The following is a 25,762-nucleotide window of genomic DNA, read 5'->3' as shown; positions in this document are numbered from 1 at the left end:
ATTAAAATTTCTTTGTGAAACCAGTGAGACCATCTTTCCTAGAAGTTCAGGTTCTTTTTTCTTTTTTTTTTTTTTTTCCAGATTTATGTATTTATTTGAAAGGCAGAGTTACAGAGATAAAGGGGAGAGACAAAGATCTACCATCTGCTGGTTCACTCCCCAGATGACTGCGATGGCTGGAGCTGGGCCAAGCCAAAGCCAGGAGCCTAGAACTCCATCCATGTCTCACACGTGGGTGGCAGGGGTCCAAGCACTTGGGCCATCATCCACTGTTTTCCCAGGCTTGTTAGCAGAGAACTGGATCAGAAGTGGAGCAGCTGTGACACTAAGGTTGGGGGCCCATATGGTGGGTGGCTTAACCCACAGCACCACAAAAACGCTGGCTCTAGAAATTCAGTTTCTTTAATAAATACAGAACTAGGCAGGTTTTCTCTTCTGGGTTCAAGGAATTTCTTGCCTATCTAAAGTTGTCCAGTGTTCCTTTGTCCATTTGCTGTGAAATATCTCCAGTGATAATGTCTTCCATAATCTGTATTTTCTCTCCTCAGGATCAGAACTAGGTACTTCAAACAGCTGATGGAAAATGGAATTAAAAGGTAAATTCATTTTAGTGGTGTTTTCATAATCCGCACTTCCTGTGAGTGTTCTGGAGCCCCTGCAGTGTCGTCTTCGTTAGTTCTGTTGCTGCAGTCCAAGAACCGTCTATTGTTTCCTGGGCATTTATGCAGACCCAGCAGAAATCAGGACAGCCACAGACTCACCACTCTGCCCCTCCTCCCCCCACCAGATCCTCCATCCTTCACCTCCTGAAAACAGCAATTTTTGTGTCTCAACTTCTGGCTGTTCAAAGTAAGAGGACAAATTCTCTAAGAATTACTGCTTCCTGGGTAGAAGCTGAAACAGATAGGATCCTTTTGGTTGCCAAGTAACAGAAAAGCCTGATTCAACACTTACCTGCATCATCTCAAGTAACTGATTTATAATTGAATGTTAGTGAACTTGGCAGCTCAGCCACATCATCTGAGCCCAAAGGACCCTTCATCTTTATGCTCTGCCATGCTGAGCCTGTGGGTAAGCTCTGTTTCCTGACTGCTTTATCTGCCACCATCCCAGACACCAGGGACATAGCAGTGTTTCCCATCTTTTATCCCCAGTGAAACACTTCAGGAGCATTTCATGTACACCAATTATGACAAAATTAGTATTTTTGTGGCTGTAGCTTTTTGGAAGGTAAATTTACTCTTATGAAATCTTTGGCTCAAGTGGTGTTGTATGCGTGGAAATTCAGTTCAGCATCCAAATAAAAGCTATTTGTAAATAAATCTTGCAGTCTATTTAAAGGGTCAACACGTACCAAGAAACATCTGTTCCAGACTTCCCCCAGCCACCCCCATTTAATTTTCTGTTTCCTTCTTCACTGGAGGGAAGTCTTCTTCCTCTTCATCATTTCACTCTCCATTAACCCCCAGCTTTAACCTACAGGTGTTCTTTTTTCTCCCTTTCTCTCCTTCACTCCGTCCTTAGATCCTCTCACACGGAGAGTCTGTGATAGGAAGCAGGAGGTGGTAACCCTTGGCCTCAGAGAGACGTGGAGTGTCTCTGACCTTGCCCTCGTTCCCTGAGGAGTTGCAGTAATGTTAGAAAGAGGTGGACTCCACAGATTGCAGTCTGAGTAAATTGTATCACTGATTACCACTTGCACTAGTTATTTAACCACTTTTCAAAACAACTTTTTCTCTTATCAAGATAATATACTTACAGATTTTATCAAATAGTGTTTCTAGATTTGTAGTAAAGTTAGCAGATGTCCACAAATTCCTTCTCAATTCCTTCCTCTATCTTTACTTCTTAGCTACTTCCAGATTTTATTTTTTAAATATTTTTAAAAATTGATTGATTTGCAATGCAGAGCTACAGAGGGAGGGAGAGAGATTTACCATCTGCTGGTTCACTCCTCAAGTGGCCTGGACAGCCAGGTCTGGGCCAGCTGAAGCCAGCAGCCAGGAACTCCATTCTGGTCTCCCATGTGGGTGGCAGGGGCACTTGGGATTATTTTCCACTGCCTCCCCAGGCATATTTTCAAGGAGCTGGATCAGAAATGGAGCAGCCAAGACTCATACCAGCACCGGTACCACAAATAGCAGCCTATCCACTGAGTCACAACACTGGCCTCCTCTTCTGGATTCTAAAAATGTCAGCCTGTCTTTTCAGTTGTGGATGCCCAGTTCTGGGGATCTTCAACCTCACTTCCTAGACACACACTTGTAACAGGATGTCACCCTCCTTTTCCCAAAAACAGGTACAGCATCCTTTTGATGAAATTACCATTCAATAGTTTCCTTATAATTATGTAGTGATTATTCCCAACTGAAGCAATGCTGTAATGACTTTCCTTTCCTGTACATCGTTTTGTCTTTGCTGGATGCAGAACTTGCTTATTTATTTGCTTGCTGACTTTCCTATGTAGCTATTACTTGGCATCACCAAACTCTGATTTATTCATCCTTGATGCTACCAAATGCCTGCAGTGGCCCACGGGGCCAAACCCAGGAGCCAAGAACTCAATCCCAGTCTCCTTTGTGAGTAACAGGGACCCAATTACTTGAGCTGTCACCCTAGTGGTCTGCACTCTGGTCTGCACTAGTAGGCATATGGAGTCAGCATCAGGAGCAGGTACTGAACTAAGTCACTGTGATGTGGGAAACAGGCATAGTAAATGAGGTTTCAACAGCTAGACCTGCCCCTCCTCCTTTAAAATATTCCAACACATCAATTATTCCATGGGCTTCCATTTTATTTTTTTTTTTCTGGGAATGCTTCTGGAGGTCTCTACCCCCAATTTAGAAATTTCTTATTTTCATCATGGAACCTCTATTCCTCATGCTTTCCACTTGGATTCTCTTTTTCTGGACCCTAAACCTCCCTCTTTTTGACACTTGAATTTTAGAGAATATTTCTGGGATAAAGTATATGGTGTTTAGGTGGCTGGAGGTTTTAGGTGTACTTTTTTTAAGATTTATTTATTTGAAAGGCAGAGTTTCAGTGAGAGAGGAAGAAACAGAGAGGGATCTTCCATCTGTTGGCTCACTCCCCAAATAGCCATTAGCAACCAGGGCTGGGCCAGGCTGAAGTCAGGAGCCAGGAGCTCCACCTTGGTCTCCCACATGGGTGGCAGGGGCCTAAGCACTTGGGACATCTGCTGCTGCTTTCCCAGGAGCATTAGCAGGGAGCTGCGTAGGAAGAGGAGCAGCCAGGACACAAATCAATGGCCACATGGAATGCAGGCATTGCACTCCATGGCCTAACCCTCTACTCCACGATGCTCCCAGCCCGAAAGTGTACATTTCTGAAAATACATCTGTCCTACCCACAGACTTACCTGGTGTTTTGACCAACAGCCATGCTCTTTCTTTGATTCTCCAGTTTTGAAGGTCATGATCCAGTGAATTTCAGCTTCTTGGAGCTCTGTGGTAAACTCCATGCCATCCTATCTGACCCCTTAAACGGACGCTGCTTTGCTCCTGGTGTTCTGAATCTTGTGACGCTGCCTTGGCCTGCGTGGGTCTCTTCAGTGCTGCTGTGCTGCCACAGCTGTTCCCCTTTTCAGAGTGAGAACACCATGATCTGGGGAGTTTTCCTGAACTCTGTTTATTTTTTTAAAAGATACATTTGAAAGGTGGCAGCAGTTGGCGGGGGTAAAGTAAAAGAGATAGAGGGAGGTGTCTTCCATCGTCTGGTTTACTCCTCAAATGGCTGCAAACAGCTAAGGCTGGGCCAGAGCCAGGGACTCTGTCCACATCTTCCATGAGGACAGCGGGGGCCCAAGTACTTGGACCATCGTCTGCTGCCTCCCCAGACACAATAGCAGGGAACTAGATAGGAAGTGTAATAGCTGGGACTCAAACCAGCACTCTGATATGGGATGTGGGCATCCCAAACAGTGGCTTTACCTGCTGGGTCATGACGCTACCCCCTGCTTTTCGAATTTGGAAGAGCTCACTGTTACTCTGACTGTCCTGTATGTGTCTTTTTCTTTCATGGGTATATTATATTCAGGGACTACAGATAGTTTTTTAATAACATTTTTCCTCCTAGTATCTTTATTTTTTTTCCTTTTTGGCTGTTCTCCACAAATGTCTTTTGCTCTTGATTATCCGCATATATTCAGGAGCGAGGCAAATGTGCTGTTGGAAGTTCCGTGCAGCCTGTGAGGACTGCCAGCTGGTGCCTCGCGGGGCGGTGAAGGGGCTCTGGGCTGCCGGCCTCCACCGCTGTGCACACTCCAGTGTGGGTCGCCCCTCACAGCCCGGGTTTCCTACCTCCTCAATCCTGCCTCTCAGACCCTCTGGGCCTCAGGCTTAGTACACCCCGGTCCCAGTCCACTCAGGCTGCCACACAGCCAGGATGGTTTACCCACGAGAGGCACTGGCTCCCCGCAGCTCTCAGGTGGCGGCCTCATCAGGCCCGACTCCTCAGACTGCGCTTCCGGTAACACCACACAGCCCATTTCTGTCACCTGAGGATTTCGGAGGCGCGGTGGTCGTCGTCGCGCGGTTGAGATGCGAGTTTGAGTCCCAGCTCCGTCTCCTGCTCACGTGCAGCTTGGAGCAACATGGCTCCAGCGGTCGGGTCCTGGCCACCCACACGGGCGCCCGGCTGGCCTCCTCCTAGGCCTGGCCTGGCCCCACCTCAGCTGTGGGCCGGCTCTGGGCAGTGGCCAGTGGGTGAAGCCCTGCGTATTCCTCTCGAATTTTTAAAAAGTTAAAATATAAAAGAAGAATAGTGCATTGTGGCGGGACACGCACTGCCAACCTTACCACACGTCTTATCTCCTAGCATGCACTGTGTGTCCGCAGCCACGCTCCCCAGAACCAGAGGCCACGCGGCGGGCTGGGGAGGGCGCGGAGCCCGCGGTCGGGGCGGGCTGCCTGGGCTCAGGTCATCCGTCCTCACTCCTCTTCTCGCGGGTGCGTTCGGCTGCGGGCTGGCTCAGGTAACCGACGCCGGCGTCCGGGAGGCGCGCAGGGATCCCGTCCCCGGACCCCGGCGGGTGCTCCGTGCGGGCTCCTGCGGCCTCCGCACACGGGCACGCGGGCGTCAGGCCGCCACCCCACCTGCAGCACGGCTTGTGCGGGGCAGGGCCTGCAGGGCTCCTGCCTCGCCAGCGCCCGGGCATCCGCCCGTCCGCCGGTTGCGGGGCAACGGCCCTCGGCGTCGCGCCCTTGGCGCCTGCGCGCCTCGCCCCGCTCCGCCAGGGCCGCTGGGGCGGGGCCGCCGAGGCTCCGCCCCCGACCCCGCGGTGGGGCGGGTCCTGGGGCGGAAGCGGAAGTGAGCGGGCCCGCGCGGCGGGCAGAGGGCGGACCGGGGGCGTCTGCGGCTGGTGTTGGTGCGTCTCTAGGTAGGGCCGAGCCGAGCGCCCCCGCCTCAGCCGCGGTGGCCGCCGTGGTCCCGCCGCCCCGTCTTCGGGGCAGTGTGCGCGCGCCTTTCCCCTCGGGCTCCCGGGCCGCCCCTCCTGCGCTCAGGGCTGTCAGGTCCGGGCATGGGCCGCGAGGGACAGGGCTGTCAGGTCCGGGCATGGGCCGCGAGGGACAGGGCTCCTGGGCACCCTCGCAAGGGCGGGCCGCCGCGCCCGGCGCTCGTAGGGGTCGGGCCCGGCGCGGCCCGCGGTGCCGGGGACGGGTGGCCGGCGGCTGGCGTGCGTGCAGGGGGCTCCGGGGAGGCGGGGCACCTCGGGAGCGGCTGCGCCGGCCGGGACCCGGCTTGGCCGCCCTGCATGGCGTCTGCTGTGTGTGGCCGCGCTCTGCCGTTGGCACAGTCCCCACCGCTCTCCGGACGCCGATCCTCGCCCCCCGTGGTTGGGGTCCCTTATGTCCGCGAGCTGCGCCCCAGCCGTGTCAGGTCCCCGGCCTCTGACCTGTTGATACCAGCCCTGGACCACCTTACCTTGCAGTCACTTGGCTTGTTTCATTCGTTTATTTATTTCATTTTTATTTGGAAGGCAGTGAGAAGACGGCTCTTCCATCCGGTGGTTCACTTCCCAAATGCGGCCACAAAGGGGACTGGGCCAGGCCACAGGAGCTCCATCCTGGTCTCCCACGTGGGTGGCAGGAACTGGGCCACTTGGGCCGGCTGTCTCTGCATCAGCAGGAAGCCGGGTTAGAGGCACGGCAGCCGGGGTTTGAACTCAGGCACTCTGATGTGGAAGGCCTGTGTCCCAAGCAGCGACTTCACAGTTGTTGCCCCATTGTTTAAATTGCGGGCACGTGATCTTGCAAGCATACTGCAACTTCTGGTCACCTCCGGCCAGCTGAGAAGACTGCTGTAGGCAGCATCTGAGGTTCTGACCATCCGTGGACCTGAATCTGAGTATCGGTTAATGGGGCAGATTTACCGTAGAACTGAAGAAGTTAGGGCTTCTGGTCCCTCACGTATGGGGCTCCGTCTGTCATGCCAGGGCCTTAACAGTCGGGTTTGTAATTTGCATGCTTTTTTTCTTCAAAACAAAATATTTATTTGAAAGACAAAGTGACAGAGAAAGAGGTCTTTCGTCCTCTGGTTCACTCCCCACATGGCTGCAGCCGCTGGGGCTGGGCCGATCTGAGCCAGGAGCTGGAGCTGCGTCCTGGTGTCCCATGTGGGTGGCAGGAGCGCAGGTATTTGGGTCGTCTTGCAGTGCTCGCCCAGGTACATTAATAGGGAGCTGAGCTGAAAGTGGAGCAGCTGAGACTCACACCGGCACCCTGCAGTGGTGTGGGCATCCCAAGCAGCAGCTTACGCTGCTGCACCACAAGGCTGGCCCTGTGGAGTCTTCTTCAAGAGGGACTCCAGGCTTGGGCCTGTAAAATGCCGTTTGTCCTGCTGCTGTGAGATCTGCCTTCTCCCTCTGTCCTTGCCCTCCTGACCGCTGCCTCTTGTAGTGATGATTGAGGCTTGCAGAGAAAATGTGAACAAGGAACTGATGCATTTTTTAAAGATTTATTTATTTACTTGGAAGTCTGAGTTACACAGAGAGAGAAGGAGAGGCAGAGAGAGAGAGAGGTCTTCCATCCGATGGTTCACTCCCCAGTTGGCCGCAACAGCTGGAGCTGCGCCTATTAGGAGCCAGGAGCTTCTTCCAGGTCTCCTCAGCAGGTGTAGGGACGCAAGCACTTGGGCCGTCTTCTACTGCCTTCCCAGGCCATAGCAGAGAGCTGGATCGGAAGTGGAGCAGCCAGGACTCGAACCAGCGCCCACATGGGATGCTGGCCCTGCAGGTGGTGGCTTCAACTAGTACAACAGGGTCAGACCGGCGCTGATCCATTTGTTTTGCTGTTCTGTCAGTAGAGAGATGTGAAAGCTTGGTGACGGAGCGTGCTGGGCCCAGGCTCTGTGACTTGTGTCCCAGGTTGTCACTGTGGAGTTGCCACCTCTTTCAGAAGAGGTTGATGAGGACACGTCACCTCGTTGAGATTTGGAGCAGCTTGGTGCTGTGGAAATGGGTCAGACACTGGACATCCATTCACAGGCCTTGACTTGGTTAGGAATGAGGCACCCTAATGCCATGGGTTGTTTTTTTCTTTATAATTTTTTTAAAATATTTATTTGAAAGTTACAGAGAGGAAGAGGCAGAGGCAGACAAAGCCACATGGGGGGAGGGTTGTGGTTTCCATCCGCTGGTTCACTCCCCAAATGGGATGGGCCATGCTGAAGCCAGGAGCCTCATCCGGGTCTCCCATGTGTTTGCAGAGGCCGAAGGACTTGGGTCATCTTCCACTGCTTTCCCAGGCACATTAGCAGGGAGCTGAATCAGAAGTGGAGCAGCCAGGACCGAACCAGTGCCCATGTGGGACAGATAAGGACATCAGTGATGTAGAGAGGTGCAGTGATTTGTCTTCAGTCACACCACAAGTGAGGGCCTGCAGTGGCCCAGTCAGAAACAGATGAATGAAGGCCACCTCCTGGGCACTGATTTCCCCACTGCGGGTGGAACCAGCACTTACTGGGAGCATTCGTGTAGAATGGGCCAAGTTGCATCCTGCAGTTTGGCTGTGTCCATAGCTGTCTGCAGGCATCATGTAGGTGACGTACATCAGAAAGGTCATGGGAAACTGAATTACAAGCTAAGTTTATTTTGGTGCAAAAATTTTGAAATGCATGCATATATGAAGTTTTCAAAAAGTTTACAGAAAATGTGTATTAAAAAATCGCAGGGCTGGCATTGTGGCATAGTGGGTAATGCCATTGTGTGCAGTGCAGACATCCTATATGGGTGCCAGTTTGTGTCCTGGCTGTTCCACTTCCAATCCAGCTCCCTGCTAGTGGCCTCAGGAAAAGCAGCAGAGGATGGCCCAAGTGTTTGGGTCCCTGCACCCATGTAGGAGACGCGGATGAAGCTCCAGCCTTTAGCTTGGCCCTGTCTTGACTGTTCAGGCCATCTGGGGAGTGAACCAGTGGATGGAAGATGGATTTCCCCACCCCAGTCTCTGTAACTCTGACTTTCAGATAAATAAATCTTTAAAAATGCATGAGTTTCAAAAAACTTTTTGCACCAAAATAAAGTACTAATTAAGCTTTCCATGGACTTTTTGAAGTACTGTTGTATATCCTATGGTTTAAAAGTGGGCAGTATTAACAGTGTTTTATTAGGTCTTTAGTGCAGAGAATATGGACATTACTATAAATACATTTATAATAAAACCATGGCAAACTAGGACAAGAGGAAAGTAACTTTCTGAGTAGCAGGGTTTTCTGGATAGTTTAGGTTTTTTTCTCTTAAGCCCCGAAGTATCCCATTTAGAATGGGAGTCTTTCTGAAACGTTTCTCTGCGTTCTGAATGTGGATAACATTTCCTTAATGGTCTCCTTGGACATAATTGGTTCTGTTGTGATGCAAGCACTAGTGAGTGTTCCGAGGCCTCTCTTGTTCTCTCCAGCTGTTTGGCTGCTGGCCTTCAGAGTGTTAGCTTTTCCATCCCTTTGTCTCCCTGTGTCAGCTGCCATTACACCTGCCTACAGTGGCCTGGTCCGTGCTTTCCCTTCTGTGGGTTTAGGAGCCAGTTGTTGGAACTGGTGAGAATAATAGTCCATGGATGATAAAAGCCTGGGCAAGTTCCAGGTTGTTTCAGCTTTAATTGGTGAACTCTGGCTTGTACTGACTGTTCTTATCCTGACTTCTGGGTCAGTGAGGCATTGCTGAATCGGTGTATGTGTGTATTTGCTCTCTGTTCATGACGTTGGTTTTCACAGTGTGTTTCTTCAGCCTCTGTGGGGTGTCCTAGGATTGCCATGGGCAGGACAAGGCCAGAGGCCCTCCTCAGTCCCATTTGTCCCAAAAGAGGGGCAGTAAGTGTGCATAACCTGTGGGAAGGAAATATCTAAGGGGATGCATCCTACAGGTGAGCCTTTGGCCCTCTTGGCAAGCATGAGAATCAGCAGCAACCAGGCCACCATAGCTGTCACTGTGTTGGGTGAAGGGTGAAGTCTAGGGTCTCAGGCAGGTGCCTGGGCCTCACATGTTACCTGTGCCATTGGTGGCCTCCTTTGCTTTGTGGGTGGAGTCTTTGACCAAAGAGGATGAAGAAAACGGATAATGTGTCTAGTCCAGTCGAACTAGAGGGGACGTCTGCTCTGTGTGGATTTGTATGTATGTACATGTATATGCACATACAATATATATAAATATATTTTAAAGGCAGAAACTAACAGATTTCTCTATTCTCTAGTTCATTTCCCCAAATGCCTATAATAGCTGGGCCTGGGCCAGGCAGAAGACAGAACCCAGAGCTCATTCCAGGTCTCCCACATGGGTGGCAGGGACCCAACCACTTGAAGCATCATCTGCTGCCTTCCAGGGTGTGCGTTAGCTGGCAGCTGGAATTGGGAGCTGAGCTGGGACTCAAATCCAGGCGCTTTGATGTGGAATGTGGGTATCCCAAGGGGCGTCTTAACCACTGCACCAAATGTCTGCCCCAGCTGTACTTACTTAAAACCCTGTAGTTGGAACCATTTTGACATATGTGTGCCCACCCCTACCCCCACTGTCCTCTGAATGTCAAAGGGCCTTGGCTTCCTTGGGAGATCTGTCCCCACGGTCACGGACCATCTCGTTCACTGCTGTTACCTCACTCTTAGCACCACAGGACCTATAAGTACTAGGTGAGTATTTTCCAAGTGGATGTCGGAATTTGGCTGGGCTGAGGTCTCAAGCCCGTGGTATTTCTTTGGGGGCGCAGAAGGAGTCTCTTGCAGCAGGAAGTGGGGCTCTCTATCCTCTGGTCTTGGCCTCTTCCAGAATAGGCAGCCACAGTAGCCAGTGTCCTTGATGGCCCCTGTGCATCTCTGGTTTGTCTTGTCTCTGTCCACTCTCACTGCTCAGGCAGAGCAGTGCTCTGAGCTGCACTTAGGAGCCTTGAGGGATGCGCACGCTTCTCACGGTCTGTAGAGCCCCTATCCCTTGCTGGCCCTGTCTGTTCCAGACCCGTCTCCTCACTTTTATCCCTTTAAACAGAAGTTCTAGCCAAACGAAGGTTGGCCAGTACATTTACAGTATAAATGCAATTGCAAGATAAGTTTAGCATCTACTTAATACATGTTTTAAAAACCCAAGAAACAATCATTTAGAGGCTGGTGTTGTGGCATAGCAAGTTAAGCTGCTACCTGTGACGTGGACATTCCGTGCGGGCACTTGTTTGAGTCCTGGCTGCTCCACCTCTGATCCAGTTCCCTACTAATCTGCCTGGGCAAGCAGTGGAGAATGGCCCAACCGCATGGGCCCTGCCACTACTTGGGAGACCTGGATGAAGCTTGTGGCTCCTGACTTTGGACTGGCCCAGCCCTGGCCATTGCAGCCATTTGGGGAGTGAACCAGCAGGTGGAGGATTTTTCTCTCTGTAACTCTAACTTTCAAATAAAATAAATCAATTTTTTTTAAAGAAGCACTCCTTTAACAATTTTAAAAAATTATTTATTGGTTGATTTATTTATTTGAAGGTCAGAGTGACAGAGGGAGATCCTGCATCTGCTGGTTCACTCCCCAAATGTCCACAACAGCCTGTCTGGGCTAGGCCAAAGCCAGAGGCCAGGAACTCCTAGGTCTCCCACATGAGTGGTAGAGACCCAAGTACTTGAGCCATCACCTGCTGCCCCTCAGGCATCTTAGCAGGGAGCTGGATCAGAAGCAGAGTGGCCAGGACTTGAGCTGGCACTAGATTGTCACAGATGGCTGTTTAACCTCAGCCACAGTGCTGGCCCCATTTGACAGTTTATTTAAAGTAGCTCATGACCCTTTGAACTTTTCCTGTCCCATGCCGGTGTTCCTGCTTCCCTCCGGCCTCCAGGACCATCGTGGGTCCGGCTCTGGGTGGGGTCTCCCCACCGCACGCTCCCTCGCTCTCTTCTGTCTGCCCTGCGGTTACACCCCTTGATAGTGGCTTTGGAGCCGTTTCCCTGCTAGAGGGCAGGGACCCTATTTGTCTGGCTCATATCTCAGTGTCCACTATCATGCCTGATAGACCGCTACCTGCTTGATGAGTAAGCCAAATTTATTTTCAAATAAATTGTCCAGTGTTGTAGAAGAGAACTGAGTAACAGATGGGTTGTCATTGGCACAGCGTTGGAGAGAGTTAACCAGTGCGTCTTGTGCTCTGTCTCACAGCGTCGTGTCTAAGAGTCACTACAAGGAAGTGGTCAGGGATGAGCTCCCGATCTCTATACAAGAGTGATTCACATTCTTATATGTGCAGTGCTGGGAATGATCTGAGTGCCCCATGGCAGGACTGATGCTTCTCGTCCTGTCCGTGTTGTGTGTGTGCTAATGACGGCACTGTGGGGAGTGCTGGCTTGTCCGTTGCAAACTAAGACACAGGCAGACTGGAGAAGTATGACCCCCGTGGAGTGACTGCAAGAGAGTGAGCCACCAGGCGCATGTCCACGACACTGAGGATAGCTTAAAATTATTTTCTGCAGAGAGCACACTTTTTAAATCAGAAAGTTTTAACAAGTAAGTACATTTCCCAACATTAAAAAGTAATCTGGGGCTGGGGTTGTGGTACAGCAGGTTAAGCTGCTGCCTTTGACCTTGGCATCCCATGTTAGAGTGCCAGTTTGCAGGCCAGCTGCTCTGCTTCCGATCCAGCTTCCTGCTATGTGCCTGGAGGCAGTGGGGGATGGCCCAGGTATTGGACTCCTGCCACCCAGGTAAGTGGCCCTGGGGAGTGAACCAATGGATGGAAGATAGCTCCCTTTCCCCCATTCTGCCTTTCAAATAAATAAGAATAATTTCTAAAAAGTAATCTATTTATAAAAATCATAAATAGCAGAACTTTGTTGAATTTCATATGGCTTTGTTTTAAATTTTGAGGTAATAAGTTTTCTGACTAGTGCTGGCCTGACTTTACTAAACTTAAAACTGATAAACGGTGGATGTTGACAGTGTAAATGAAATCACAGCACAGCAGTTCACGAGGTGCCGGCGAGGAAGAGGGAGTGTGCTGAGGAAGGGCCTCCTCGGGACTCACTGCTGAATGGTGGTCAGCACTCGGTTCTGTTTCCTGGAGTGGTTCCTGTGTACAGCACTGTGCTGCCGGCCATCAGCCCATGGCATAGCTTGAAGAGAGTGCCTTCATCTGGGAGTCATGGCCAGGCTGTGTTCTGCGGTGACCCCTGGGCCCCCGAGACTGGACCTCGGGACTGAGATTTTTACAGACTTTCTCATTTGCATGGGGTTTCTCTGAGGTTCCAGTGTTAAAGAAAACCCTGGTGTTAGAACACAAGGAAGACCCCATTTAGGACTGGCGGTAGAGGGGGGTGCCGGGACTCACTGAGCACAGTACAGAGGGCTGGAGTTGTGCAGCCAGCAAGCAGCATGAGGGGATGGGTGGGGCTGTGGGGGCCCCTTGTGAAGGCAGCCCCTCGGGACTGGATATCAGGGCTGGGTTCTCGCTGAAGGCCAAGACCGAAGCATGGTGAAGAGAGCTCCGGGCCTAATACAGTGTGAGGGAGCCCTGCACAGAGGCCCTGCGAAGCCTGACTGGGACTGTTGTCGTTTGTTCACGTTCCTGTGTGTGCACTCACATGGCTCGATAAACACTGAGCAAATGCAATCCCATGTGCTGGTGTGGGATAAATACGAATCTCTCAAGATGTTCAGACCCTGTGCTCAGTTTCTGGGGGTGTTTCTGAAATCCCCAGAAGTTTCTCTTGTGTAGTGGGGTGAGTAGGGAGGAGAGGAGCAGCAGAGGAGGACTCTGGCACTCCTCCAGCCATGGGGACATCTGTGGGGTAGCCAGACCCAACTAGCAGTTGCCACTGGAGAAAAATTGTTACATACTTGGAAAGAAAGCAAGGTCAAAAGAAAACTCATGTCTTGTGTTGCCTCGCCAAGCCTTCGTCTAACAGTTTCCCCAAGAATGTTTTCTTTCTTTTTTTTCTTTTTAAGATTTATTTATTTATTTGAAAGTCAGAGTTACACAAAGAGAGAAGGAGAGGCAGAGACAAAGAGGTCTTCCATCCAATGGTTCATTCCCCAATTGGCTGCAATGGCTGGAGCTGCGCTGATCCGAAACCAGAAGCCAGGAGCTTCTGGGTCTCCCACGTGGGTGCAGGGGCCCAAAGACTTGGGCCATCTTCTACTGCTTTCCCGGGCCATAGCAGAGAGTTAGATTGGAAGTGGAGCAGCTGGGACTCGAACCGGCGCCCATATGGGATGCCGGCACTGCAGGCAGCGGCTTTACTCGCTACACCACAGTGTCGGCCCTGAGAATGTTTTGTTTTCTCACAGAGTGTACCTGTCTCACCTGCTGACCACTGCTGAGGGAGAGCAGCTGCTGATGTGTAGATGTGTGGGCAGACACAGCCAGCTGCTCCAGGCCGTGGCCTTGTTGTCTAGCGTTAGCCTGTGGTGGTGCCTTTCTCTTTGGACTGGACTCAGCTCTTCCTGTGCTGCCTTCGAGCTGCCTCGCCAGTCAGTCACCGTTTGCGTGCGTTCTGACCGAGTCTGCCAGCGTCTGTGCTTTGGCACAGCAGGGATGCAGAGTGTGTCTCAAGGCAGCCGCAGCCGCTGGATGCTGCTGCTCTTCTATGGGCTGTCTACAAGCCATTGTCCCTGTGTCCACAGTGACCTGGATGGCAGTCCCTGCACTGCATACGGCATCTGTTGGGGTCAGGTAGGGTTGGTGTCTGTGCTGAGCTGCACGGTTGATCTCTGCGCACAGTAAAGCTGAGAGGTTGTGAGTACAGGGGCTTCTTGGTCCTCTTTCCCACTTGCCCGTATCCTGGTGTCCTGGTGCCCTGCGCCTGGCGGCACTGCATGCGTTGGTGCCGTTTCCCAAGCCCTTTGTGGGCTGCCTGAGGGCAGCAGTTCTCTGCAGTCTTTATTTGGCCACAGGCGGAGTTGACGAACTGTGTGTGTGCCTGTCGTTGGACTTGTTCGTGTGTTCATTCAGGTCCTCTCAGCTCCCCCGCCCCACGCCTGACTCTGTGTGACCAAGCCGTCTGGGAGAGGCCCTGACCGGCAGTGCCTCCCCCAGAGTCTCAGACTGTAGTTTGGGCAGTAAGACTTTTGTGTTTCATTTTCTTTCAAAGACAACTATTACCTAGATAATGCAAATTATGCAAATTTCTTGTATAATTTGTAGGAAGAGTGAATTTTATATATATTTTCAGTCATCGCATAATGACTAGCTGTGCACAACAGAAATTGTGAAATACTTCCAGTGATATCCTCGGGGTATGCACTTGGCGCCGCAGTTAAGACATCACTTGGGATACTCTCGTTCCACACTGGAGTGCCTGGGCTGGAGCTGGCCCAGCTCTGCTTCTGGTTCCAGCTGCCTCCTGATGTGCACCAGGGAGGCAGCAGGTGTCGGCTCAGGTAGTTGCATCCCTGCCCCCACATGAACGACATGGATTGAATGCGCTGCAGCTGGCTTCAGCCTGGTCCATACCCAGCTGTTGTAGGCGTTTAGGGAATGAACCAGTGGGTGGAGGATCTCTGTGTATCTGTCTCTGTGCTATTTAAATAAAATAGAAATATATAATTACAACTGAAAAATAAAAAATTACAACTAAAAAATCATGATGTTGCTTTGTTTTTTTAGACATTTTTATTCCTCACCACCCCTTCCTGCGTTGAAGGGTGTGTGATGTGAAGACACTGGGGTGCTGGGCGGGGCCAGCTGCTGCTGACCTGGCTGCTCTTTGCGAATGCCGTCCAGGTGTGCACTGATGTGGCACCCCGAGGCACTGGAGCAGGAAGGGGGCTGCCCCTTCCGAGAGCTTCCTGTCACTGGGGTGAGAAAGGGTGCCGCATTTGAATGAAATCAAAGTGGTCTGAGCCTGATTTTGGAAAACAGAATATTTGGAGAAACTCAGGGTTTCAGAAGAAATGCTTGAAACAAAAAATCCTTTTATGGTCAGGGAGCTGCAGCTGCTGGCCAGCAAGGCATGTCTGTCAGGAGCTCCGTCCCCCCAGCTCCACCCGGTGGGTCTCAGGCCGGCCAGTCAGTAACTGGGAGCAGCCTGAATGTGGCTTCCCACCAGTGGAGTCTGTCACCACACAGACCCTGACTCCCCGAGGTTTGCCTGTGGCTTGCCCATTCCACAAGGCTCACTGAGTTCAGAGCTAGGCCTGGCAGAGGAGTCTAGAAGCTGGGACCTCTGAAGTTTTTTGTCCATTCTGACCGACCTGTGTGTTATGTTCCCCTTTGGAGGCCTGGCCGCTACCTACTGTGTGGGCTCCAAAGTGCAGAACTGGCTCCTGGTTCACATCCTCACGTTAGGAGGCCTGGTTTATGTTGCATGGTGCCGTGGTTCATTCATGCAGCCTAGCGTAATAATGCCGTATGTGAAATGTGTGATATTTACAGGCGTCTGACTTTTGTCAGGAGCCAGTGTCCATCAGCAATCAGCAAATTCCCAAGAGTCTTGTGAAGCTGCCTCATCTCAACCGAGAGAGTTTGCTTTTGCGAAGCAGAGCATATGGGTTTTTATCTTTGGGGTTGTTGTAAAGATTAAAGCTGGAGTGCAGTGCCCAGCTCAGTAACAGGAGCGTGTTGTTGGTGTGTGCCTGGTCCCAAGTCCGGAGGAGGTATCGTTTGTTCTGTGCTACTGTTTGCATATTTGGGATTTGTGTTATCGAAGGCATGAAGACCTGGTGACTGAAAGAAAACTATAGTGAAAAAATTGGCCATTAACATAAAAGATGTGCTCATGGGATTTTTTTCTGACCATTAGTGGACTTCATTGCTTCCTTGAAGAGCTTGTTCTGTACTAGGCTGTCTTCTGTGCATAGTGCCCTGCCCTGTGGTTCTTCTACACTTTGAATACTAACTCTCCAAGCCGCTGTGTGTTTGATTGACAGTTTTCTATTCAAAGCTAGCCAGTCACTATCTCAGATGTTACCGTGTTTGACACAGTTAGTTTTTGTGTAGTTTTCTTTATAACACCTTTACTGAGATGTCCTTGACACGTACTTAGCCTGCACACTTTGCTATGTGTGGATACACCCATGAAACTGTGACCGGTCAGTAGTGCGGGTGTCTGTCACTCCACAAGTGTCCCATCGTGCCCTTCCTCCCCTGTGCCCCCGCCCAGGTAGCCACTGATCTGCGTTCTGACACTGCAGGTCGGCTGAGCTGCCCATAAACTGTTGTCTTCTGCAGAAGGAGTCACAGTGTACTCTTCCTGAGGACCAGGAGGGGTATGGCCTTACTTACTTACTCAGCAAAATTATTTTGAGAATCACTCCTGTTGCACGTTGCAATTTATGTTTTAGGTTTTTAAGAGTAACTTGTGGCCGGCACCGTGGCTCACTGGGCTAATCCTCTGCCTGCAGCGCCGGCACCCCAGGTTCTAGTCCCGGTCAGGGCGCCGGTTCTGTCCCAGTTGCTCCTCTTCCAGTCCAGCTCTCTGCTGTGGCCCAGGAGGGCAGTGGAGGATGGCCCAAGTGCTTGGGCCCTGCACCCGCGTGGGAGACCAGAAGGAAGCGCCTGGCTCCTGGCTTCGGATCGGCATAGTGCTGGCCATAACGGCCATTAGGGGAGTGAACCAACGGAAGGAAGACCTTTCTCTCTGTCTCTCTTTCACTGTCTATAATTCTGTCTGTCTCTCTCTTGCTGTCTGACTCTGCCTGGCAAATAAATAAATAACTTGCATTTGAATTCCCAGATGGGAAATGTTACTTCTGTGAAAACTTAGCCCCTGTATGACTCTGGTTGAGAACTCTGTAATAACCACTACTGACTTGTGCCTCACAGTCCATAGGAGGGTCCCTCCTGGGTCCCCACTGAAACACCTCCTCTAACCTGTGGATGTTGAACACTGTCTTGTTTGGCTGTGTCTAACCATCATGCCCTAATTGTTCCTTTGTTTTTCTTTCCAGATACTTTCCCAGGATTCAGTGATGGGGGTGAGAGGTTTACAGGGATTTGTGGGGAGCACCTGCCCACATATATGCACGGTGGTGAATTTGAAGGAACTGGCGGAACAGCACCGCACCAGGCATCCTGGCTGCACTCCAACCATCGTGGTCGATGCCATGTGTTGTCTCAGGTACTGGTACACCCCAGAATCTTGGATCTGTGGTGGCCAGTGGCGAGAATACTTTTCTGCTTTGCAAGATTTTGTTAAAACCTTTACAGATGTTGGCATCAAGTTGGTTTTCTTCTTTGATGGAATGGTGGAGCAGGGCAAGAGAGATGAGTGGGTGAGAAGGAGGCGCAGAAACAGCAAGGAGATAGCCAGGATCTTCCATTACCTCAAGGCACACAGGGAGCAGCCAGGGAGGAACATGTTCTTCATCCCCTCAGGCTTGGCCATATTTACCCGCTTTGCACTAAAGACACTGGGTCAGGAAACCCTGTGCTCCTTGCAGGAGGCAGACTATGAGGTGGCTGCCTATGGCCTCCGGCATAACTGTCTTGGGATTCTTGGAGAAGACACTGATTACTTAATCTACGACACGTGTCCATACCTGTCCATCAGTGAGCTCTGCCTGGAGAGCCTCAGCACTGTCCAGCTCTGCAGAGAGACGCTGTGTGAGAGCCTGGGTCTCCGCGTGGCAGATCTCCCCCTGCTGGCCTGCCTGCTCGGCAATGACGTGGTTCCTGAGGGCATGCTTGAAAGCTTCCGTTACAGATGCTTGTCTTCCTACACCTCTGTGGAAGAAAACGTCAACAAAAAAGCCAACATGATCCTAGCTGTGTCAGACCATATCGCCAAAGTGCTTCACATGCATCAGGGTGAGAAAGCCTTGGAGGAGATGCTACCTTTGGGGCCAAATAAAGCTCTTTTTTATAAAGGAGTGGCATCCTATCTTTTGCCAGGACAGCAGTCTCCATGGTTTTTCCAGAAACCTAAAGGTGAAATGACTTTAAACAAGCAAATAATGTCTGTGAGATCAGATCCTGAATTGAAGCAGGAAGTTCCCATGTGTACAGATCCCGAGTCCACATCAGAAGTTCCCATGTACACAGATCCTGAGTCCACGCCGGAAGTTCCCATGTGTACAGATCCTGAGTCCAAGCCAGAAGTTCCCATGTATACTTACTCTGAAATCAAACAAAAATTGCCTCTAGGAACAGGCCCTGAATTTAAGCTAGAAGCATCTATGAATACAAATCTAGAGATCAGACAAGAAGACCCCGTACCTATGGGGCCTGAAATAAAGCAACCGGTAACTATGATTTCAGACCCTGAAATCTTAAAGGTAGGTGGATGTGCCCACCCTAATCTGATATGGTCATATTGGAGTGTGTATTCACAGGGGATCTACAGGAACCGTGTGTTGACTGCCTGTTGTAGTCATGGCCCCGATCTGACAGGATCATGGTTGACAGCTCGGGGTCTGCTGGGGACTGTGTGTTGACTGTATGCAGTGGTCACTTATGGTGGAAGGACACAGCACAGTAGCCTGTGATTCTGGTTAGGACATATACCATGTATGGGTAAGCTCACATTGTGCCCTATACTTGATGTCATCACGTGACCGTGACAGAAAAGAGCTGCAGGAATTGGAAGGAGAGAGAATGCCGCAGGTTCAGGTACCAGGAGAGTTTCCCTCAAAGAAGTAGACCTGTACCTTAATGGGACCAAGACTTGCTTGAATAGACAAAGATGGGGGGAGGGGGATCATTGGAGCCTTAGACATGTAGCTTTGGCATCCATGCCATCTTGGGCCCAGGTAGACAGACTGGAGCATGACCTTTGAAGGGAGAAGAGGGAGGAAAAATGGGAAAAGGTAAACTGAAGCTGGATTGTGGAGATCTTTATGTTGCCACGCTGGGGATTTGGACTCAATTCTGAAAGTACTGCAGAACCTGTGAAGGTTTTTGGTAGAGTGTTACTATTTATTAAGCCTCTATTTCATTCTCAGTTCTGTGCCAGACACATTGCACCTTACTTGATCCTCTCAGCCATCCTGTGAGATAGGTATCATCCTTACAGGTAAACGTCAGGGCCTTGTGAATAGCCCAAAGGCCTCAACTAATTCAAAACCAAGCTGAGGATCTAACCCCAAACCTTTCTGTGTTCCCAGAGCCACGAGTACCACCCTCTTCCAGGCTACCGACCTCATCCCTTCCACTTTTCACAAGCAACCTTCTTTTTTTTAAAAAAAATTTTTTTTTTATTTTTTATCTTTTTTTTATTAGATAGAGTTAGACAGTGAGAGAGAGAGAGAGACAGAGAAAGGTCTTCCTTCCGTTGGTTCACCCCCCCAAATGGCTGCTATGGCCGAAGCTACACCGATCCGAAGCCAGGAGTCAGGTGCTTCCTCCTGGTCTCCCAAGTAGGTGCAGAGGCCCAGGGACTTGAGCCATCCTCCACTGCCTTCCTGAGCCACAGCAGAGAGCTGGACTGGAAGAGGAGCAACCAGGACTAGAACCCGGTGCCACAGGCGGAGGATTATAAAGTGAGCCACGGCACCAGCCCCATAAACTTTTATTTAATAAATATAAATTTTGAAAGTACAACTTTTGGATTATAGCAGTTTTTGCCTCCATAACCTCTCTCCCACCTGCAAACCATCCCCTCTCCTTCTTCCTCTCCCATCCCATTCTTCATTAAGATTAATTTTTAATTATCTTTATATACAAAAGATCAGCTTTGTATATACTAAGTAAAGATTTCAACAGTTTGCACCCACGCAGAAACACAAAGTGTAAAATACTGTTTGAGTAGTAGTTTTACCGTTAATTCTCATAGTACAGCACATTAAGGACAGAGATCCTTCATGAGGAGTAAGTGCACAGTGACTCTGTTGTTGATTTAACAATTGACACTCTTCTTTATAATGTTGGTGATCACCCGAGGCTCTTGTCATGAGCTGCCAGGGCTATGGAGGCCTCTTGAGTTCACAAACTCTGACCTTATTTAGACAGGCCATAATCAAAGTGGAAGTTCTCTCCTCCCTTCAGAGAAGGGTACCTCCTTCTTTGATGGCCCATTCTTTCCGCTGGGATCTCACAGAGATCTTTCATTTAGGTCATTTTTTGCAACAGTGTCTTGGCTTTCCATGCCTGAGAAACTCTCATGGGCTTTTTACCCTGATCCGAGTGCCTTGAGGGCTGATTCTGAGGCCAGAGTTTAGGGCATCTGCCACTTTATGAGTCTCGAACAGCCTTCTGACCCTTGATACTTGCACCTGTTAAACAGTTCTGAAATCTGTGCATTGTCCATTTCTACCACCTTCATGCAAGCTGTGTCACACTGGATTGTGGCAGCAGTTTGCAAGAAATCTGCATGCATTTGCTGTGGGGCATACAGAAATAAAACCTGGCTTTGCATTTTGAAACTCTTAGGACAAAACCAGTAACCTAAACTGGCCCACTGCATCTCCAGCTTCCCTCATCTTCCTACAGTCCTCATGGCCCCGCGCGTACCCTTCCCCACACGGACAGCTTCTTCACTCCTGCTGGTCTCTCCTACACAGCTGAGATGTGTCTCAGACTCTGCGCTGCTCCTTGTGAACACTCCTGGTATCTCTGTGCCACTTCATGTTTGTGTGTCCGTCGTCTTTCCTGCTAGACTGCAGTGCTGAGGGGCAGGACCCGGCTTCATTTTCCTTGCACTGAGTTCCCTCCTGCCCAGCGCACTGTCTCATAGTGGCTGCCATTGCATGCTTGTTGAATGAATCATTCCCTTCTCTCCTCAGCAGCCTCTCCCCTGTCTCCTGTATGAGGTGCAGATCTCTCGTGTCTCTAAGAACATTTCACCTGGTAGGTGAGCTGACTCAGGAGTGCAGGTGGTAAGCAGCTGGTATCAGAGTTGCAGGTGAAGAAGTATTGAGTTACACAAGGATGACCTCTGCCTGGAGGTTCTGGAAGCACTTTGTGGAGGAGAGAGCCTTGTGGGAGGCTGGAGGGAGGGAGGGAGCAGTGGGCTTCCAGGTAAAAGTGATGGCCGCGGTGGGGTGCATGGTGAGGGGTTGGTTGGGAAGACAGTGGTATTGTGGCAAGGAGTGTGCAGAACAAGCGGACAAGCACCGCATCTACTTTGCCGGAACACTTGCAGAGTGGGTGTGGGAAAACTGGCTTACTGTTGATCAGAGAGTGGTGTTTGCCCTCAACTGTGTGTTTCTGTAGTGGTTCAGTTACCGAATGCTGCTCCTCACGTTGGGGCAGAGGCTCGCTGACCCCCACTGTCATATGCAGTGACTCTCGGCAAAGTCCTGGCCACCCTCCCTGCTGCCCCGAGGTTTCTTGGTCCTGAGGGAGGTGAGACAGTTGGGATCGGTAGTCCAGAGCCTGAAAGGGAGGAAACTGCTGAGGCCACTGTGTAAAGTCTGACGTCAAACGCAGGCCTAGGCAGCAGCTGAGCCGCGGTGCCTGAGCCTGGTAGGAGGCAGTCTCATCCTGTCTGCCTGGACCTGCCAGCCCCTTGACCCACTCGGCTTGTTTGGATCTGGCTTTCTCCCTTTCCTGACTGCCTCCGTCTCCTGTTTGTGTGTGGCCTTCATGTGGCCCCGTTGGGCCGTCACAGGAAGTTTCTTTGCAAACCCAGCATCATTGCCTTACAGGCCCCTCGCTTGTCCTCTGGGCCTTTGGACCAAGCGTGACTCTTGGCCAGATCACATCCACCTTCTCTGCACTACCCTGTCTCATCCAGTTCCCTGCCATTGCGTCTGTAACAGACTAGGTCAGACCACAGAGGATACATACATGAGGACAGCACTTAGGACTGCATTTTGCGCTTTCTGAGGAACCCTGGGGTGTGTTTCAGCGGGGGAGTGAGGGTGTGGTGCTGCAGCTCAGGTGAGAGACGGTGGGGGTAGGCCGAAACCTTCCTCTGGGAGATCCGCCTTGCCATGGGTCTGAAGCCCTGAGCACTGGGGCGGAGCTGCCATTAGCCAGGGCTCACAGGGAGGAGATTCACAGAGTTCCTTCCTGTGTGGCACTCGGACGTGCCCATGCAGGGGAGGTAGGCCTTGAGTCCTGTTGGGAACAGGAGGTAGACGTATGGAAGTCACCTGTTTGCATGGCCAAGAACATGTAGAAGATTATGAGGGATGGAGGCTCGGGCATGGGCGGAAGAAGAGCAGAGAGGAGCCCAGCCAGAGGCCGAGGAGGCAGTGGTGAGAATGAGAAGTGGTCAGCAGTGAAGTGCTGTGGAGGTGAAGGCAGGACAGGCCCAGACAGGCCGCTGGGTTGAGTGTGCAGGCCGTGTTGGATTTGAGGAGAGCTGGATGGGGGAGGGGCAGATTTGCAGGAAAGTTGCCCTGGTCAGTGAGGAGCTCAGGTGTGACCTTTGTGGGCAGGAGGGGATTGTCCCCCAACCCAGCTGTGTCTTTGAAAACAATCTTAATTTTCCTATGAAAATCTGTTACCACACCCAGTTGCCCTGGAGCTGCTGGGGTAGGAAAACTGTCCACAGCTACCTCCCTGTGCCTGCTTCAATCCGACATCTGGGAAAATCACTTAGATGTAAAATAATTTCTGTGGATTTCGTAGTGCTGGATAAACTGGATTTGCTTAGAATTGTAAAAGTAGGCGCCTGTTAGGTTTGTGCGAGTGCGGGTTGCTGTGTGTGTGCTCAGGGATTAGATGTAATTGAGGAGCACTTAGTGACACCTAAACATCCAGAAAAGAATGTCCTCTCTCAAGTTCTGTACAGTTGCCAAAATTAAAGACTGCTTAGTAGGGGAAATACCATTTTTAAAAAAGATTTATTTGAGAGGCAGAGGCAGAGAGAGAGATCTTCCATACACTAGTTCACTCCCCAGAAGGCCGCAGTGGCTGGAGCTGAGCCAATCCAAAGCCAGGAACTTCTTCCAGGTCTCCCCTGTGGGTGCAGGGGCTCAAGGACTGGCCATCCTCTTCTGCTTTCCCAAGCCATAGCAGAGAGATGGATCAGAAGAGCTGGGACTCAAACCGGCGCCCATATGGGATGCTGGTACTGCAGGCGGCAGCTTTACCCACTACGCCACAGCGCCAGCCCCACTGCATACCATTTATCACAACTTTCTACATAAATCTGTATGAAGACTAACTCCTTGGAAATAAGAAGAAGAAAAATAAAACAGCTGTGGCAAGGGGAGTAGGAAGTGAGCACAGTGATCCTGCTGTGAAAGTCCCTGAGGCAAGGGACACTGAGTGTGTCAGTGCTGCTCCTTGGCTGTGCTACAGAAACCTGACCTACAGCTGCTGGCAGGTCTGCCTCGGGTTGAAGGAAAAGATCGACGTTTTGTCAGACTCTGAGAGGGGCAGGATGGTTCTAACCGGCGGTGGCGAGCACCCAACCTCAGCAAGTGCTGACTTCTGCAGTCCTCACAGCAGCCCTGGGAGGTTCTGTCAGACCCACTGTGGAGAACACATGGGGCAGAGATGAAGTCTGCAGTCCAGAGAGGTCCGTAACCAGGCCCACTCTTCAGTGAGACGGACAGTCGGGCCTCCCAGTGATCCTCCTGCCACGTGGGAAAGTGCTTCTGATCTGCACACCCACAGGCCCACGGGTGCCAGCCCTGTCCTGGCCCTGGGCTCTGCTCCATACGTGATGATGCAGTGGGGCAGCTTCTGAGCTGGGTCCTAAGGCAGTGAGTTTAGTTTTGTTTGGGGAGGAAGGAAGGGTTTATGGAGAAGGTGACACCTCAGACGACTCATAAGGGAGAAGAGGATGACGAGGTGTGAGGTTGGGAGAGTGGAGGGAAGCAGCATTCTGGATGGGGTGCGTTTTCAGGGAGCACAAGGGAGGCAGAGAGGGTGCTGGGAGCAGTGAAGACGCCCCATCAGCCTGGAGTGTGGTGCCTGCTGTGGGTGCACAGGTGTGCAGAGAGGGCATTGGGCCTTACAGCAAGGCCTCGGATGTTGTGGGGGTATCACCATGCAAACGCGGTGAGGATCTGTTTCCAAGAAGACAGTGTGCAGGTGGAGGGCGGGTTGGAGGGGGAGGGGCCGCTGGTGCTGGGGGAAGATGCTGCTGAGCTGATAGGAAGAAAAGCAGCAGAAATACAGTTTTGAGCCTGGTAGCCCAAAAGACAATTCAGTGCCAGCTTGAAGTTGAGTTTGAAGGACACTCCCTTGCATGTCTGAGTGCCTTAAAAACACTGGGCTGTGATGAAAGGTGTTGACTGTTTCTGTCTGAAGATGACTGTTTTGTTTTCAAAGAGAATCAGTTGTATTTAACCTTTGAACAGATTGCTCGAACACATCACGTGCAAGGAGAAAGCTACCTGGTGTATAATATCCTGAGCAGCGGTGAGATCGAGTGCAGCAACACCTTAGAGGACGAGCTGGACCAGGCCCTTCCCAGCCAGGCCTTCATCTACCGCCCCGTGCGGCAGCGTGTCTACTCCCTCCTGCTGGGAGGCAGTGAAGGTGAGGATCACAGGGAAGCCACTGGGAGCTCGACTGAGACACTGGCCAGATGGACAGATACTTTCAGGACACAGAGATAGCTAAATGAGATTGTTTCTCTGTTAGATCTGTAACAGAATACAACTCACATATGTAAAAAACTAAGGATAAGTGCCATGGGACATCTATACCTAATTAACAAGTAGTCAGTCCCTTTTCATTAAAAGAAGAGTGCATGTTTCTATAAAATGTCAGATTGTTATACCTTAAGGATTTGTGCTTCTTAAAGAATGACACCCTTTTATCCTATAGGACTACAGGGGATGTGTGTTACTAGGTGAAGATGGTGTCTACTTAGTCCCCCTCACAATGTGATTTTTATAAAACAGTTTTACAAAGTCTAGTACATAATACTTTAAAATATAAACACAATTTTTCCTTTGGAGATTTGTAATTAAGCTCAGGTGTCTTCTCGTGGGTGCGTGTGCTCCATTGCATGCTTAGCAGCAAGAGCAGAGGAGGCACGTCAAGGGCCAGCGGGGTGCAGCCCAGGGCCCTTCCAGCACAGGGGATGGAGTCGGGGCCAGCATCGTTGCGCAGCTGGTGAAGCCACCGCTTGTGGTTCTCTTCCTGTACCAGTGTGGCTGGTTCAATTCCTAGCTGCTCTGCTACTGTTCCAACAGCAGAAAATGGCCCAGATAGCTGGGTCCCTTCCACCCATTTGGGGGATCAGAATCGAGCCTCCAGCTGCAGCCTGCCCCAGCCCTGGCTGTTGTCATCTGGGAAGTGGACCAGCAGATGGAACTCCCCCTTTCTGTTACTGTACCTTTCAAATAAATACATCTTTTTAAATTTAAAAAAAAAAGATTAGCGTCCTATTCCCTGCGAGGGATAATTTGGGGGGAATTAAGGGCACAGATAAGCTCCTCATGTTGGAAATCCATGTTTGGTTTCCGCACGTTGGGTCAGTCTTGTTCGTACATTGTGGCCTGGCATGA

The 25,762-nt window shown here is 50.9% G+C and overlaps 1 protein-coding gene and 1 long non-coding RNA gene across 51 annotated transcripts in view; one reads left to right on the top strand and one right to left on the bottom strand.

Annotated features, from left to right (window-relative positions):
* FAM120B (family with sequence similarity 120 member B) overlaps positions 1-25,762 on the top strand; it is an 84,532-nt gene that overhangs the window by 6,687 nt on the left and 52,083 nt on the right. For 17 of the 50 annotated variants that reach the window (XR_011388893.2, XR_011388882.2, XM_017339572.4 and 14 more), the window contains 2 exons: positions 17,357-18,682; positions 24,605-24,785. Coding sequence is in view for 27 of the 50 variants with exons in the window: in XM_017339572.4 (XP_017195061.4) it covers positions 17,357-18,682; positions 24,605-24,785 (1,507 nt within the window). In the remaining 23 variants the exon portion in view is untranslated. The other 33 variants (XR_016233518.1, XM_089332425.1, XM_070074542.2 and 30 more) reach the window with 13 other exon arrangements.
* Positions 387-5,154, bottom strand: LOC103346201 (uncharacterized). The gene is made up of 2 exons (XR_515715.5): positions 3,380-5,154; positions 387-573 (listed from the first exon to the last, which is right to left on the bottom strand). It is a non-coding gene; the product is annotated as an uncharacterized LOC103346201 (long non-coding RNA).

This window comes from Oryctolagus cuniculus, chromosome 5, assembly GCF_051225735.1.
Source record: "Oryctolagus cuniculus isolate XC-2025 breed Fujian yellow rabbit chromosome 5, ASM5122573v1, whole genome shotgun sequence".
NCBI lineage: Eukaryota > Metazoa > Chordata > Mammalia > Lagomorpha > Leporidae > Oryctolagus > Oryctolagus cuniculus.
The sequence above is the reverse complement of the archived record's forward strand: the minus strand, read 5'-3'. Positions and strand labels throughout refer to the sequence as shown.